Source organism: Cygnus atratus, chromosome 1, assembly GCF_013377495.2.
Source record: "Cygnus atratus isolate AKBS03 ecotype Queensland, Australia chromosome 1, CAtr_DNAZoo_HiC_assembly, whole genome shotgun sequence".
Lineage (NCBI taxonomy): Eukaryota > Metazoa > Chordata > Aves > Anseriformes > Anatidae > Cygnus > Cygnus atratus.
This window is the reverse complement of record NC_066362.1, coordinates 71,466,462-71,482,957: the sequence shown is the minus strand read 5'-3', so window position 1 is coordinate 71,482,957 and position 16,496 is coordinate 71,466,462. Positions and strand designations below refer to the sequence as shown.

At 38.5% G+C, this 16,496-nt stretch overlaps 1 protein-coding gene across 1 annotated transcript in view; it reads right to left on the bottom strand.

Annotated features, from left to right (window-relative positions):
* The window catches only part of LRP6 (LDL receptor related protein 6), a 122,573-nt gene that overhangs the window by 60,280 nt on the left and 45,797 nt on the right, over nucleotides 1-16,496 (bottom strand). The window contains 1 exon segment of the mRNA XM_035551074.2: nucleotides 11,287-11,484. Within this exon segment, the coding sequence (XP_035406967.1) occupies nucleotides 11,287-11,484 (198 nt within the window).

The following is a 16,496-nucleotide window of genomic DNA, read 5'->3' as shown; positions in this document are numbered from 1 at the left end:
AAACAGCAAAGCCAGAATGACACAACATGCTCCTGCACCAAGAATAAAGGCATTCTAATTCTGTAAACATTTTTGCCAACCCCACCCCTGAACCCAAAATGCCTTCACATTTGAATAATTTTAGTTTAGAGCAGGACTGGTGACTATCCAAGTCTTTATGACAATTTTCATCTGGGACAGAAGCAATAGAAGTCCAGAGCTCTCATAATGCCCAGACCTTCACCATAGACAAGAGACATTTTTCTGAATTTCATCTTGCTATTCACTCAAAACCTCAGATTTTTAAATGTGATTAGTACCCAGCAGTTCTCAGTGAAAATAAATCTTTGAGTATAGTAGAAGCTGCTAGATGTGCCTAACTTTTGGGCAACCACCTATCCTTGTAACAACGCATAACGTCAGCTGTGACCCTTATTTAAACCAGCCCTGGAAAGATTCAGGAGAAGTAGGGAGCTGCTTCATTTGACTGCACTGCCAGCCACAGCCTTGAAGCAATCACTCACCATTTTACTCAGTAGCTACAAGGAACTGAGAGATGAAAATGTCTTTGGGTCCAGATACAAAAGTACATATTGCTAGCATTTATTAAGGTGAGCATTACTACTAATACGTAATCCACATATGTGGTTTCCAGCAAGTCATTACAAGGTGATAGCACTTCTGAGTTTGCTAATGGGAAGTGAGCTTTTTTCCCCTCTGAACACACATGATGGGCACCAGCAGGTTTGCCAAAATGGCAAGGATGCAGCGGCTGGATTGCACTCAGCAGGCTGTCCCCAGCCTGACAGCTCCGCAGCCTAATGAGGGGAAGAAGGAGAGGGGGGAAAGGGCTGGAGAGACGTAGTGCTAAAAACAGGAGAATGAAGGGAAGAGAGAGCAAGGAAAGACCTTCCCTTGGCTGCAGTAAAACAATTACGCTCTACTGTGACCTGCACTAAGATCTGCAGAGCTTTGGTTTCGGTGGCTGAGAAGAGGGGGAAGGACTTCTGGCGTAGCCAATTATTTATTAAATATATTTGAGTGAATGTACAGGGCAAGAATGTCACCTGCAGCATTTAACTGCTGCGTCTGACTGACATTTATGAGCATGAGCACCCACCTGGGGTCAAAGAGCAGCCAGGTCTCCATGACTTTGGCCTCACTTAATAAAGCCACTGACCAGGGCACCAGCTGTGGCACTGCAGGTGTAATTGGACCAACATGACCTGACAGCTCGTCAGTGGCAGCTTCCTTCAGCCTGTACATTCAGCTCAAGTTTGATTCGAATGAGTGATACAACAGCAAAAAGCATTGCATCCTGTTCACTAAGCTCTTTAGTTCCTTCAAACTGCTGCGCTCATCCCATTAGCCTCGTTAAAAGAGACACCAGAGATAAGGAGAAAAGTGAGAGATGAGGAGAAGTAGCAGCGTTATGAGCTCAGGAGACATCTCTAGGGCTTCAACGGGATGCAAATTGGCTACATATTAGATGGAGCTAAGTGTGCAGTAACTTTAATAATCTTCCCTGTGCCAAGCATACAATTACACAAATTTGCCTTAAAAACCTTGATGGTGATTGCCATTTAAAATGTCACAATCTCTCCTCTGTTTAGTTGGCTGGGAAGGAAGTGCAGAAGGAGAAAGCATAGAAGGAAGTTACAAAGAGAAAAGAGATAAAACAAGAAATTTCCACAGAAATTAATTTCTATCTGTGCTGTAGATCACATTTTCCTAAATACAACTATTTATAGTATCATCATGGCAATCAGAGTTGCAATTACAATAAAAACTTATTATACTAAAGAATTTTCTACTGCTTGAAGAAAATGCAGAAGCAGTTTAAATACATTCACTTTTGTTCCATTCTCATTCTGTTAGAGACCTATGAAATACGTTGTGGAGATAATGAAAAAGAAAAATACTAAACAAGTTAAAACAGACATTACAAAAGGGGCTACTGAACTCTTAAGCAGAACACACACAGGAAAATTCAGAAAATCTACCTAGAGTTGTACTAACAATGACAAAAAGCTTCTGCTTCAAGATAATATCCTTTTCAGACAAAGAATCAACTCACTTAAAATAAAAATTAACAAATGCCAAATTTCAATGACAAAGATTAACTTCAAATTTCTACCCTTCATGGCAATCCAGATTTCCTTGGTCTGTCTGCGCCACCCCCCCCCCCCCCCCCCCCTTTTTTTAGCAACTAGTAGAAGAATTAAAATCCAAAGCTGGATTACAGCTATGAAATTTAAGAATTCTGACTTTTCACCCTATGATTTTAAACAGAAAATAATTTATGCTGAAACTATAATAGCAAATGTAATTGTAGCTCCTTTATCTCTCCATAAAAACAGATACACACTTTTCATCAACTATATTATTCTTTCTATTCTGGTGACACTACAACTATCTAATTTCAAAATTTGTTCAGAATAACTGCATCCTGACCTGTACTTCACTGCATAATTAACATCACAGCTCGTCAGTAATGAAACTCGTCTCTGTATTGGTCTAATGCAACTGAACAAATATATATATATATATATATATATATATATATGTAATAGTCAGGATAAATATTATGCTGAAATAACAGCTAGCTAAAATAACATTTTGTTTCAGAATAGTTATCGATACAATCCAAAATACAATGGAGCTGTTACCAACTGAAAGAGAAGAGGAAAAAAAGTCATACCTGAGACGAATTCCAAAATCTGCACAATGCAGGTCAAGAGTAAGATAACCAGAGCCCTCTGTCTAATGCTGTATACCAAAATCAATGATTACTAAAGTCTCACTCCATGTGTTTTTATTAATGGATACAGGTACGCATGGAAGTCACACACAGTCTTTACCTGCATTCCTTCCATTCACCTCTGAGGCTGCCTGTACTCAATGGCAGAGAGCAAGAATTTTCACATCTATGTTTGAACCCCATCTCTCCCTCCCCTCTGGAGGATCCCATATCTATTTCCGTCTCCTAAGCTATCAGGCAGTGAAAAAAACATGTTGTTGTATCACTCTTTGCAATCCAATTTCAAATACAACTGTGAAGACTGGGAAAAAATTAAGGTAGTTCATCTTACTGCATCTTACATCTTGTATTTGCAACACTGAAGAGTAAATATTCGAGACAGACCTGTATTATAGCTCTCTTATACCTCTTAACTTTTCTCACCCAAAATGAGCAGGGTTAGTAAAGACATACGATTAAACAAAAAGATTAAATCAACCAGCCAGTAAGACCCTGCACACGTGAGCAATTCAGTTATGCAGCTTGAGGATACAGCACCTGGATGAGAGATGCTGCTGAGCCACTGCAGGCAGGCTTGTGGCAGCAACCCTGTCCACCAGTGGGGCAAGTTCTGTAATTGGATGCACATCCACAGCCTAAGCCAGAGAGAATCAACCACCATGCCAAAAGGGTTGCTCAGAAAGCACAGAAATGACTGATGCTTGTTTGCACATTCAGCCAATCCAAGATGCCTTAATTTCATAAAGCTAATCCAATTCTTCAACAGTAAGGTTCAGCGAGACACTTACATGGTAAACGTAAGTGCATATATAAATATAAATACAAAAATACATATTCACTTAAAAATATAAATATTTATATATTCACTTTCATTTTCCATACAAGTATCTCATACACATACATACATATATTCACACACATATTTACATATGCATACACAAACATGTATTTTTACCACTGCACTTGCTACCTAAACATCTCTGTTTCAATAACCCAAAGAATTAATGTGAGTCAGTACCTGCTTTTTAGGCTATCATAGAATCATTGATCTGGGGGAAATAAAGAAGGATCAATTATTATTAATAGAGGTATACTTCCATCTTGCTTGCTGAAAGATTTGGAACAGATTAATTACGTTTGCAAAACTGAAGAAATACATTAATGAGATATACTATGCAATCCCTATAATTACTGACTGAAGATTAGAGTTTTAAGCAGTGAGGAACTGGGACAGGAGCATAAAATGGAGTGAACATTTAAGTTTGCATTTGTAGTTCATCATATGATGCTCCAGTGGTACTAAAATGAGCAGGAGCTGTTTGTAGTGTTTATTCTAAAAAAGTGTACAACACTACCCTTTTCTGCTGCATTTTCTTATACTAGTTTTACTAAGACAGGATACATCCTTGTTGGCACCTAGATACGTGTTGAACACTAAATTTCTGAAAATAGGGAAAAAATTTATATCACAACTTCTTTCCCATAAAAGTTACCATACTGGGATCCAATGACAATACAGTATTAAAAGACGGAAGTTCATACCATCCAGAGGTAAAAGCTTTCTGATTAATCTACATATTGTTGAAAAAGTCTTTAAGGGATGCTCATATCTGCATTTACTAAATTTTCATTTATATTCCTTCCTACACTATACCAGATACATTTTCAGTTAAAAAATATCTGTAGGCTACATTCTTATCAGGCTTTCTTGGTATAAGAAAACAAGAAACAAAACCAACCAAAACAAACAAACAAAAAACAGAACAGAAATTTACCTTGGAATTTCCACCATATTTTCCTTTGTGAACAACAACAAAATGAAAGACATGTCTTCTGAACCTTGCTTTTAGTGTTCATTACATGTTAAAGAAAGCATACGACAGACAGGTTTGCATGATGTAAATTATAATGTTCTATGGAAAATGTTTCTCTCCATCTAGATTTTATGTAACAGCAGAGTATTCAGGAAATTCCAAGAATTACAAAGCTATCACTTCTGACAACTGGAAATATTAGCAAGTGGCCAAAGCACTTGCAGGATGAATCCTGCACACCACCAGGTGAGGCAGGGTGAAAAGCCAACCAGCTGTATGACACCACACCGTACCACGGCTGCCACAAGGTAGGGCAGGAAGCTCTGATTCTCTCAGAAGCTTCAGAGGTTTCCTCTTCTGCTAACCAAACAAAAACATCTGTAAAGCAAACTTGGAAAACTAAGCTGGAATTTGACCATGAATGCTTGCTCAAATATTCCTATCAGAATACAAGCCTGGTTCTAATTACCTGAGAAAGTAAACAGGAAACACTACTTGTGGGATATACCAGGGTCTTTCTAAACCAAAATATTTTTCCTTTTGCCATTTCTTTAAACTGTGATTGCCATGCACTTCCAGAAAGTACACATTAACAAGTAACAAGTCTAGCAACGACACTTCAAACCCCAACTTTCATTAAAGTTTGAAGAAGTCAATCAGAAGTAAAGCCGTGGTTGAGTAATGAAGTCATGCTGTGGTTCATTTTTCAGTCAAACATCGTCATGACATGCAGCATAGATGAAAGGCCTCTGGTATTAGGGGAGGAGACTCGAAAGCTGCGGGACAAGGCAATGGAGTTTGCGAGGAGGTACACAGGTAGATGCACTGGCTGCACGTGGCATATGTACTGCATAATCTGCAGCTGCTCTTTCTTTGCTTTCAGCCCAGCTGTGGTCCTGAAGTAATTGCATATATCATCTCAGGTCTCAGAAGCAGCTCTGATGAGCTGTGGTGTTGCTCCGTCTGGTCTCATCACCCTGTACTATGTATTTTTATTATTAAATGTCTACAAATATGCAGAGACCTGTGAGCTAGTGACTCTAGCCAGACACAGCCTATGCATATCTATCCTACATGCACAGTCAACTACAGATGTTTCGACGCTCTACCTTCCCACCATTTTATTTCAGAAGCGCCTTGGGGAAGAATCAAGAGATTCACTCTAGTGCTGTGTCCAAATAATTTAATTAATTCTGCTTTGGCAGGCTTCTCTAGCAGCTTTAATTAGGTCATTGTTTGTCTTCTGCATTGTCCTGTAATGTGTTGATGAGGTATTAAAACAGACAGACTTTTCACTACAGACTGGTTCCTCCTCAGTGATTGAAGTTATTAAATAGTTTTTTCTCATGGAAATATACACAAAGATACAGTATTTTATACCTTGCACATAACGTTCTATACTGTACACATTATACACAAACAATTAAAAATAAACCCTTCTAAATGCAGGGATACAATATTTTTAGCTTTTCATCAAATCTGCAACTAACGATCTGGCAGATAGACCTGATCTGATGCTTGAAAACAGAAAATATGAAAAAAAAAATCAATGCTTGAGTGCAAACTTAAGACATTCACCTCCTTGCAAGAGCTCCCCAGCTTTCTGACAGTTGTTGAAAGTATGTTTTCTTACAGTGGCCTCAAAACCCATCTCATTAGCACAAACACTTCCTGGGGGACCTTGTAAGTGCATTTCCCTTCAGCCAGTAACGTGTTAACTTATTAATTAGAACTGCTGCTGCAGGGTAAAGGAAGAGAAAATTAATTCAAGAGCTGCCTTAGCGGGCCAACCTATCTCGGGTACTCTACTCACAGGAGAGCTGTCTGCAATTCAGTTTTGTTTAATTAGTCCCACAAAAAGCAACTGTTCACTCTGATAAGAGCAGGGCAAGAGCTGGAAAAAAAAATCTCTTCTGTGCACCAATTTAATTTTTTAATTATTGCATTCTGACATGAAAAACTGCTTGTTCCTTTCCCCGGCAAACCAAGGGCATTAGTCATCAGCTTCTGTGCTCTTCCTCTTTATTCTAATGAGCCCATCACTGAAGTAGCCAGGGCTAGCAAGTCCCAGGGCTGGCAGGTAACTAGAGATGATCACCATAAAATTTGCTGTACAGATTTCCTCATAAATTTACAATCCTGACACATATTTACTGAGTGCTACAGCCAGCACTGTCACAGTGCTTCCTAATTTTGATGCAGAGGCTCACAGGCTCTAAAGGGCTTTATTTAGGTCCTGCCTGAAGATGTGACAAAAATCTAGGCCTCCTGTGTTTGTCCCCCTGCATGTTCCTCCCACCTGCCTCCTTTACTCTACCATTATCCAGACCACTGCACACAAGAAGCCAAGCATTCATGCATATAAATGGCCTTCTCTGACAGTAAATCTTCAAATTTTAGTTCTTGTGTACTGCCAGGTAAAGAGACGTGATAGTCAGTTTACAGGAATAAAGAGGCAAAAAAAATATCATTTCTTACAGTTATAGAAATATGTCAAGAATGTTTCCCTTTTACTCATTCCAAATATTAGAACAGTCTGAACCTCAATACTTCAAAATTTATCTGTGTGACACTAATTAAAATCTTTTGCTATTTACATTGTATTTTCTCTCATCATCCAAACCACAAATGCAGTTTTCTTTGAACTGTTTGAAATTCCTTTTTGATATAGAGATGTTAGTTACTGCTAAATTTCTCACTTCCACCAAAGCAATTAAAACTCACGTCATACCGAATAATATCATATATATATATATATATATATATATAAAATATATAATCACACCTATCTGCTATAGACTCCCACCTCACACTGTGGATCACTGAAAAAACAAACAAACAAAACCCTGAGACATACTTTACTCATTTGTTTCCTGCTACAAGTTAACAAACCTAGTCAAATCCAGAACATTTACTTTATGATCATTTACAACAATCACAACATCTGTTTTAATCAGGAGTAATTTAGCTAGCAACAGGAACAAAAAATAAATAATAAATTACTTTATAAATATAAAAAGAGCAGTTAGAATAATGGCCTATCAAGATCAAATCACTAAAACCAGCAGATTATAAGGAAGCCAAAAAGTCTGTTTCAAATTAAATTACACAGCAAGTGATGATGTTCTTGTCATTCTCCATTGTTAAGGAAAATGACTTTAAAAGGTAGCCCTCTTAAAAAGGGATTTTAAAGGTGGTGGTAGAATAGAAAAACTGGCCTAATCCCATTATGTCATCCTTTCATGTGAAAGCAAGACCATACAATCATTCTGGGTGTGTCTGTTAAGCATCCATCTCCTCCATGTCCATACCCAATACATTTTGTATCTCTTGGTCAAACATTCAGGAACGTAGGGAATCACAAAAAAAATGCTTACTTAACACTTGTATGGCTGTATAGGTACAAGGGACCCTATACCACTGTATTTGACCCACCTGACCAGAGAAGAGCTGAAATAAAGTGCCCAAGAGCAATTTGTCCAGCTGCCAGATTTGTCAGGAGTGCACAGCAGACAGTGATGGGAAGCAAGAGATAATTTTGGGTCAAGGTATACAAGGAGCCATGGGTGCATTGAGGGATTGCAATGAGTTCCACTGTTCACAGAAAAAAACTGCTTAGTTTTTCCTTTTTGGGTGTGGGGATGACTAGGAGAACAGACTGAAAGGGTTCTCCCCCCGCTTTAAAACTTAGAGGGGAGATCTCAAGGATTTTTTGTATGTTTCCAATGGTATATTTTGTTTTTAATATTAGATAATCAGGTATTGACAAAGAAGAATAAAGTAATGAGTTAAGAGATAAAATACATAATTAGTTGTTGTAAAATACCGTATTGAGAATGGTGAATTCTGTTGATTAACTGAAAGACAATACTTAACAAAATTAAATCATTTTAAACAGCCACATTTTTTTCTTCCCTAAGATAAACAGAGGCTAAGAGGTCAAGCAGAGAAAAAAAGAAAACACATAAAAACCATTGTAGAACAGCTTAACTTCTGCGATTCTTTCCTTTTTCCCCTATGATGTAATTGCAAAGAATAAAAAAATGCTTGGATACAGATGTTGACTATTTTCTGAATCTTCAGAACTTTCTCACATGCCTAGGGAAAAACAGGTGCTGTTAGAAGCAGCGTGTGCTTCTGAGTGCTTAAGGGAAGTCATATGCACTTCCCTCTCTAAAGACTATTTTCCCTTTCTCCCCCTCAAATGGTAACATATTAGCACAGTTCCATGAAACATTACTGATAAATTTCAGTATCAGTTAAAAACATTTAAATAATAAACTAATTATTTTGGTTTTAATGCATAAAAATAATTAGGATATCTAAAATTTAAGTTACTCATCTATGCAGGTCTTTATTGCAGGTTTCACCAATTCCACAGAATTCACTCTGGAATGTGGTAAATGATCCAGGCGACTTTGCTTTCTGTGTCATGAGACACAACCGTTAGATACAACTCTCTGCAGACAGACAAGGTTGGGCAGCCCCTTGCACCAAGAAAAATCTGCACCTTAATGGCCTCATTTTAGTATGAATCACTTCAAGGTTAGCCAAAGGCAGGGAAGGGACACAAAATAGAAACAAAATACCGAAACCAACAGTATTTACACTGCTGTGGAATAGATCATTAGGAAGGGAAAAACTGCAAAGGAATCTGTAACAGAATACTGAAAATGCAGCAGTGACTGCAGGAAATTTCTGTGGAGCCAGAAAGACAGGAGACACTAGATAACACAGGGAGGTTTGTGCTTTGTGGGAAAAACATATAGCTTTGGATAGTGGTGGTGTCAATTTTGATCAGTGGAATCTTTACACACAGTTACCATTTCAAAAATCATCTCTGCATCTTGCATCATGTTATCGAAAGCAGTACAACTTATTGCAGAGCCTGATATATACACACTGTCTAACAGGGCATCAGCCAGAATGCAGCAGCATGGTGTTGTAAAAAGATGGTCCTTTCCATCTCATAAATGGGAGACCCCAAAAAGAGTGACTCAAGAATAAAACAAGCCACCTAATTATCTTGTGGGACAAATCCATAGTGGGGGTTCTCCAGGTGTGACCATATCAGTAGCCATCATGATGTTGTTTTCTTCTCATTGTTACTGTTTCGGTTGTTTTGGTTTTGTTGGTTTGTTTCGCTCATTTTGCACCAACTGTGAGTATGTCATACTCATATAAGAAAGCCACATTTGGGCTGTAATTTTTCAGGTGGCAAGCTGTCACTGAGACTCATGTGTGATCATTTCAGTCAAGATATGTCTTTTTAAAGTTCTGTTACACATCTGGTTTCATGACTCTCCGTTCTTATCAAAGGAAATGTATTTTTTATTTTTTTTTAGTCCCAAACCACTTTTACCTGGAACACCCTAAAATCTTTTTCCCTGTTAACCAGTTCCAATTTAAAAAAAAGAATAAAACAGACTCAAGTTACTACTGTACATGACAATTTCTATCCATTTCTCTTCATTACTTGAAAACTTACAGGACTGTCTTCTTTTCTTATAGCAAGTACCACTAAGAAATCTCTTCTAGTACTAATAAGTTTGTTTTCTTGTGAAATAAATAACAAATTAAGGGCTACCTTGAAATTATATACCCATGTCTCCATGTTTTGAATTCACAAAGCTAGTTATAAAATTTATACCCAAGTACACAAATTTAAAACTGCATCCAATTCCTGTTACCTTCTCTAAATAAACACCATTACAAAACTACTGCATGAACTTTTGGTCACTTAACAGGCAGACATTAGGAAGAAAATGACGCCACCTTTCAAACCAGCATTACAAAAAATCATGGAGTTCAAAATAAATACACAAACATAGTGGATGCTTCATACATGCTGCCTATGCTCCTACTCAGAAGTAAACACAAAACACCTGTCTTGTCAATAAAGCGTTTTCTGGGGAGCCTAAATTCTTGTGCCAGGTTAATGGCAAAAGAAAGGACTAAGATGTTGGAACAAAGAACTTAAGATACTTCATGCCTAGATAAACCAGCAGAAGCAATACAAGAATTTGCAAAGGATAACCTCAAAAATCATATCCCATATGATAACTGAGCACCAGCTAACTGTGAATCATTTTTGTACAAACAGTACATAACATAGCTCTCAGGCAATGAAGAAGGTCATCCTCCAAATTAAGGATAAATGCATATATACGAAGTATCAGTTATACCCTTAATTAAGAAGTAACCACGACTGGATCAGAAAGGATTACATCATCATTATAAAACTGTTAGAGAAAAAACAGCCATTTTAGCATAGTTCTCTGTAAAGACTTTTCCACTTATTTCCCAACCCCTAGGATTAATAAAACTGAAAGATTTAATGAAACTAAAGATCGTCATCTATAATGATCCACTTTTTCAGGTTATTTTCTGCATTTCTAAATATCACAGCAAGAAAGGAACAGAATACCTATCAAAAATGGAAATTTCTGCTCATAGCCTTATACTATTAGGAATAGTATTCAGGGATTCCTTTGTAGGACTAGTTCTGAGAAAAGACTTAGTTACAGGATACCTCTTTTGAAGCACACGCTCAACTTCACAGTTCTGGAAGAGGGAGAATGGGGAAGGATGAGAGCGTCTGATAGCACTAGTTGGCTTAAAATTTTGCAAGTGCTAACATGCCAATTCCCTGCAACAGAGCTCATGATATTGCTTAAGCAACATCTTCTAAGAAAAGCACAGAATTACATAGATCAAACAAAAACCTCTTACCGATGACTTCCATCGAGATTTGATTTGTGGATGAAATTCAGTTTAGCATCTGCCCAATAAAGTTTCTGTTCCTCATAATCCAACGTCAATCCATTTGGCCAATAAATGTCCGTGTTGACTATAATGGAGCGGCTTGAACCATCCATCCCAGCACGTTCTATCTTTGGCACTTCTCCCCAGTCTGTCCAGTACATGAATCTATAATTATTTAAAAAAGAAAAAAAGCAATTGAATAAATCTACAATTGGAACATTGGATACAACTTTCAGTAAGGCAAAGGCTCTCTCTGCTTTGCAGAGACAGTGTCTCCAGAGCTCTGTTCTACTGGGTATGATACACATGTCCTGGAAACACAACAAAACAAAGTCACTTTAAAAACGGGAGAAAAGCAATTTAAGACAAATCCATAGCACTATGTAAAGTTATACTTCCAAGTGAAAAAGTTGGGGATATCCAACAGAACTTGACAATAACCTCGGAATTTAACATTAAACAGCAAAGATGGATATTACAGTCATAAAATAGACCATTCAACATGGGTCAGAGCATTAGGGGCCAAAGAATGATTTGTAGCTGACATAGCCGATGCATGTAAGCAGTTAAGCAGATTTGATCGAAGGCCAATTCATGTCCTTTTTTTTTTTCCTCCCCCCAAGAGAAATTTACAGAAAGACAGCTAAGTAAACATATTTAGAAGCATAATTTTCACCCACTGATCGGACAAAACACTGTAAAATCTTCTAAGACTGGGGAAGCAAGTTTTAAAACGTGTTAGCAAGTATTGGCACATGTTTAAACATTACTTAGCAAGTGATGGGGGAGGGAACTTATCTAGATGCATATAAGACTGAGGTGAAGCTAGGGAAATCACTTTATTATGGCTGTAGGCTAGTGAGAAGGAAGAATATTTGTCCATTTTCTGCAGGTGGTAGAAGATTGATTTACTTTTCTGGGTTGTTAACAGAATGCAGAATTAAACAGAAATAATACGTAATGTAAACAGATTAGACAAAGTATGTCAGTGAAGCTTGCTCTGTTTTGTTGTTGCAGCTGGGATAGACGGAAAGCCTACTGTCCTAAATTGCTTCGCATAACCCCATGACATCTGCCAACATACCTGCTTGTATCTGTGCTACCTAACCTGCCTCAGTCAAAACAATCCAGACTTGGAAAGATCTGAGGCCTTTAAACTAACCCAGATCATCACACAACCACAATATGTCACTATATGGTGCCCACATGTGAAGAGCCTGGCCACCCATTCTTTAAAGAAAAACAAATGTGCAACACATTTAAGAAACGTTTGCAGATGAAGTTATTCTTGGCAAAGATTTATTTTTTTATTTTAAAAAGTCAGGAAATTCCATGTCATATTTTTCCCCTTAATTCATGTCTACAGCATGTTTGTTTTAATGCACAGCTATATCTGTGGACAGAAATGCAGCTGATTAACACAAATATTGCCCTATTCAATCCCAAGTGAGTCATTCTTTATGGAGCAACATGCCCGTCTTAAAACACAGAGCACAAATATCTGAAGAGAACATGTGAGATTTCTGTAGACATGAATGAGTGCTATAGAGAAACTGTTTTCCTGCCAGTAAGAAGAAAAAACAAATAATCTTCAGATAGGTAGCACAGTAGCAAGTCACCTGGTCAAGCTGTGCAATAAAAAGAACTACATACTTGAAAAAAGAAAAGTTTAAAAAGTCAGGCAGCACTTTGCCAGAGAGCATGTGTGAGAAAGAAGAGAGAAAAAGAAATAGTTATTTTAAACTTCTTTAAAAAGACCCTTCTTTACGCCAACTGTCACGTCTCAGACTTCCAAATACTTCATCAAGGTTAATAGGTTCCAAGGTCCTGGCCACCCTGCTAGATTGATTTTTCAGGCTGAAACAGAGAGCTCATTAGTTGCTGTAAAGCCTTGTCTTCTTCCATGTCTCCTTCTCACCTCTTATGCACACTACAATTACTCAAGCAAAAAACAGGTAGGGGAAGTTTGGCCACAAAGAAAAGCCTTCCCGGACTTCACAAAACCAGCCCCATTTAATTTGTCAGAGGAGCACACATGCACACAGCATTTGCTTTAAGATTCAGCAACACTTCCAATCAGTTCTGATGACCTCTGCTCTGTTTCTGCAAGAGGTTGTTTTTTTGTTCTCCCCCCCCCATCATCTGTTTGTTTTCCACCACCTTGCTTAAAAGCCCACAGGTTTTAATGTCTCCATTAAAAATCTTTGGAACCAGTCATGCTCCAGCTGATGGCATCAAGGGCCATGTTTCATTTGGGAAGCTGGACATTTCCTTGTTGCAGAAGTAATGGAGGTTATACCTTGATGGCCATTTCTTTTAGTAACAGCTGCTTTTAAGCAATTTCTTGCAGATCATCTTTTGCTTCCAGTACAGTGCTTATGTGTCTATGGAGCAAACTGGATTCAAGGAACAGGTTTGAGCTAAAAATCAGTCATCAATCTGAATGCATTCCAGTGCACAGCTCTATAAACACTTGCACACAGGCTGAAGGTTTCTGTAGCTGCCTAAACCAGCACCAGTGCCAACAATGCTCACCGAGCTCCGATTTCAGTTTCTTATTCAGAAAGTGTCCTTAAGCTCTGCCCCACAACAGCTGAGAGAGTGGCAAAGGATGCTGGAGCAGGGGGGGATGGGAAGAACTGTTTAAAACAACTGGAAGAAATGCCCCCCCTATAACCATGCTTCAGGTTACCTGCAACTACTATGAGGCAAGGGAGACCTGGCTAACAGCCAGGGTGTGGGGCAGCAGGCAGACAGACAGATGGACACAATTGCAAATTCCCATTACTGCAGAGATGTCTCTACAGATTTTTCCATAGAGATCTTGGATCCTTCTTCCAGGTAATGTCAAACTGCTCACATCTGTGCAGTACCAGTTGCTCCCTTCTGGAAGGCTTACGGATTCTTGTTGGATTATATAATGATTGGTAAGTGAGCCATACAAAGACCATGCAGAAAGAACATGTTATGACACACAGACTTACTGAATGATGGCAAGCCAGCCATACAGAAAAGGAAAGGGTCATTCTTCCTCCCTCCTCTTCTTCAAATATATTGAACTATTTCCATTAAAAACAAACAAACCAACCAGACAAAAAAGCAAAGCCCACAGGATATAGTAATATATTAGCTGAAACAGACTATCTTGGGCCAACTTATGCCACTCAGCACCTAAAGACTACAGTTTGACTTGCTGGTCTTCTCACCTACTTATACCTTGCTAGAAAATTTAAATCCAGGAATTGAGGTTTTTAACTGTAGCCCAGAAGAGTAAGAAATAAAAAACATATACACATAGCATGTTTACTCCCTAGTGGTTCAGGCATGGAATTTGTCTCCATGCCAGGTAATCCTGAAACCATGAGATCCTGAGGGCAACAGACAAACAGGCTGCAACTGAGGTCGGCAAGCCTGCTTGGGTCCAGAAACAGAAATGCTTTCACATGCTTCACTCAGGTTAATAGCTCTTCCAGTCAGTCGCAGTCAGGACAGAGAGTATGAGGATTTGGGGGCTTGTCCAGCTGCTCATTCCTGCCTCCTGCTGCAGACCACCCCCCACTGGTGGCAGCAGCGGGGACGCGAGCTGGTGCCTTGCTCCTGTAGTTTAGGTACCAGTTCCTTTGGTCAAACTCATCTTCAAAGGGCGTCTGAAACTGGGATGCAGAAGCGATAGTGTAGCAATGCAATAAAATGTAAAAACTGCAGAGCTGAATACATATACACCATGTCTAAGGATTTTCAAACATAGAAGGCAGACTTCCTTACTTAAGAGTACAATACTTAGCAGGAAAAGCTTTTATTTAGTATCAGATCAACACAAACAGAGCCAAATCTCTCTTAAATCTAACCTAAAAAGATATACCACAGCAGATTAAAAATAATATATATATTTCCTATTTAAATAATTAACCACTATATTTTAAAAATTTTGATTTTAATCAAAAAACCTTAATATTTTTCATCCTAACTGTTAAAAGCCACGCACAACAGTCTTCAATAGCAAGACTTCAGAAATGGCTGCAAGCTGTTACAAAAATATAACAAAAACAACAAAAAGTGTATTTTTATTTTTGTACTATTGTAATTTTAATATTAGGTACTGTGTCAGGAAATGATACAACCCCCTTTAAAGAATTAAGGTACATCAAGTATTTGAAATATATTTGTAGAAAAAGAGGAAAGTTTCTAGACATTAGTGCTTAGCCGGTATTTTGACTGTGACCCAGAGCATTGTTTACTGCTAATCCAGCTGTAAAAACATTTATCTTACAGGATTATACCAACTATAAATATAATGAACAATAAAAAGATTTGATTGTTTAACCCCTACAAACATTTTTCTATGCATCTCACTTAAGTAAGGTGAAACAGGTTCTAAAACTTCCTCTTTTTAAAAGGTTTGGCCATTGCAAAAGAAAGGAAACAGTGTTTCTTGGTTTCACTCTGTGAGATGCGCAAAGACAGTAAATAATAGAGCTTTTTTTTTTTTTTTTTAAAAACAAACCTTAAAGTCTGGGCACACTGAGGGTAGAAGATTCCACATACATAGAAAAAAGCTTGCAGAGTACAAATGGTGAGACTAAATGCTATAATTTAGCAGTGACTTCCGACGGTACTCACACCAAGACAGAAATTCATCGCCAGCACCCATCAGCTTTGCAACCTTCTGATCTGCAAGGCTCCCCAGCACTGATTCAGATCATTTCAGCCCTGCTATCCCACATGAAGCTAGGCCCCTGCCAGCAGTATCATTAAAACCCAGGCCCACATCGAGATGCACACAGCTGTTTCACTCATTGAGCAGAGATACTGTACATGACACTTAGCTGATTTTAAGGCAGCTAATTGGGACACCGTATAGGGCAGGCAATCATTCACCTTCCCAAGCATTATTCTGTGGGAAGAACAGCTGCTTAATTGGGACAGCCAATTATTTGGTGAGGCCCTTCACAGTGAATGCTCCAACTTCGCAATTATGCTTGTTTGGGTCCCTGAGAGCCTCTAAGCTCTACGGGGACACAAGCAGCCTCCCAGCTTCAGAGCCGGGAAAGGTTTCAGAAGCTCAGCAACCCCTGTGGAGCTCGTCAGCTCTGTGATGGGCCTTGCGAAACTCAGCGCTCGGCCTGCTCTGGTTCCACATTAGCAGGACTGGCACCCATCTAATGAAGAAAAATTAG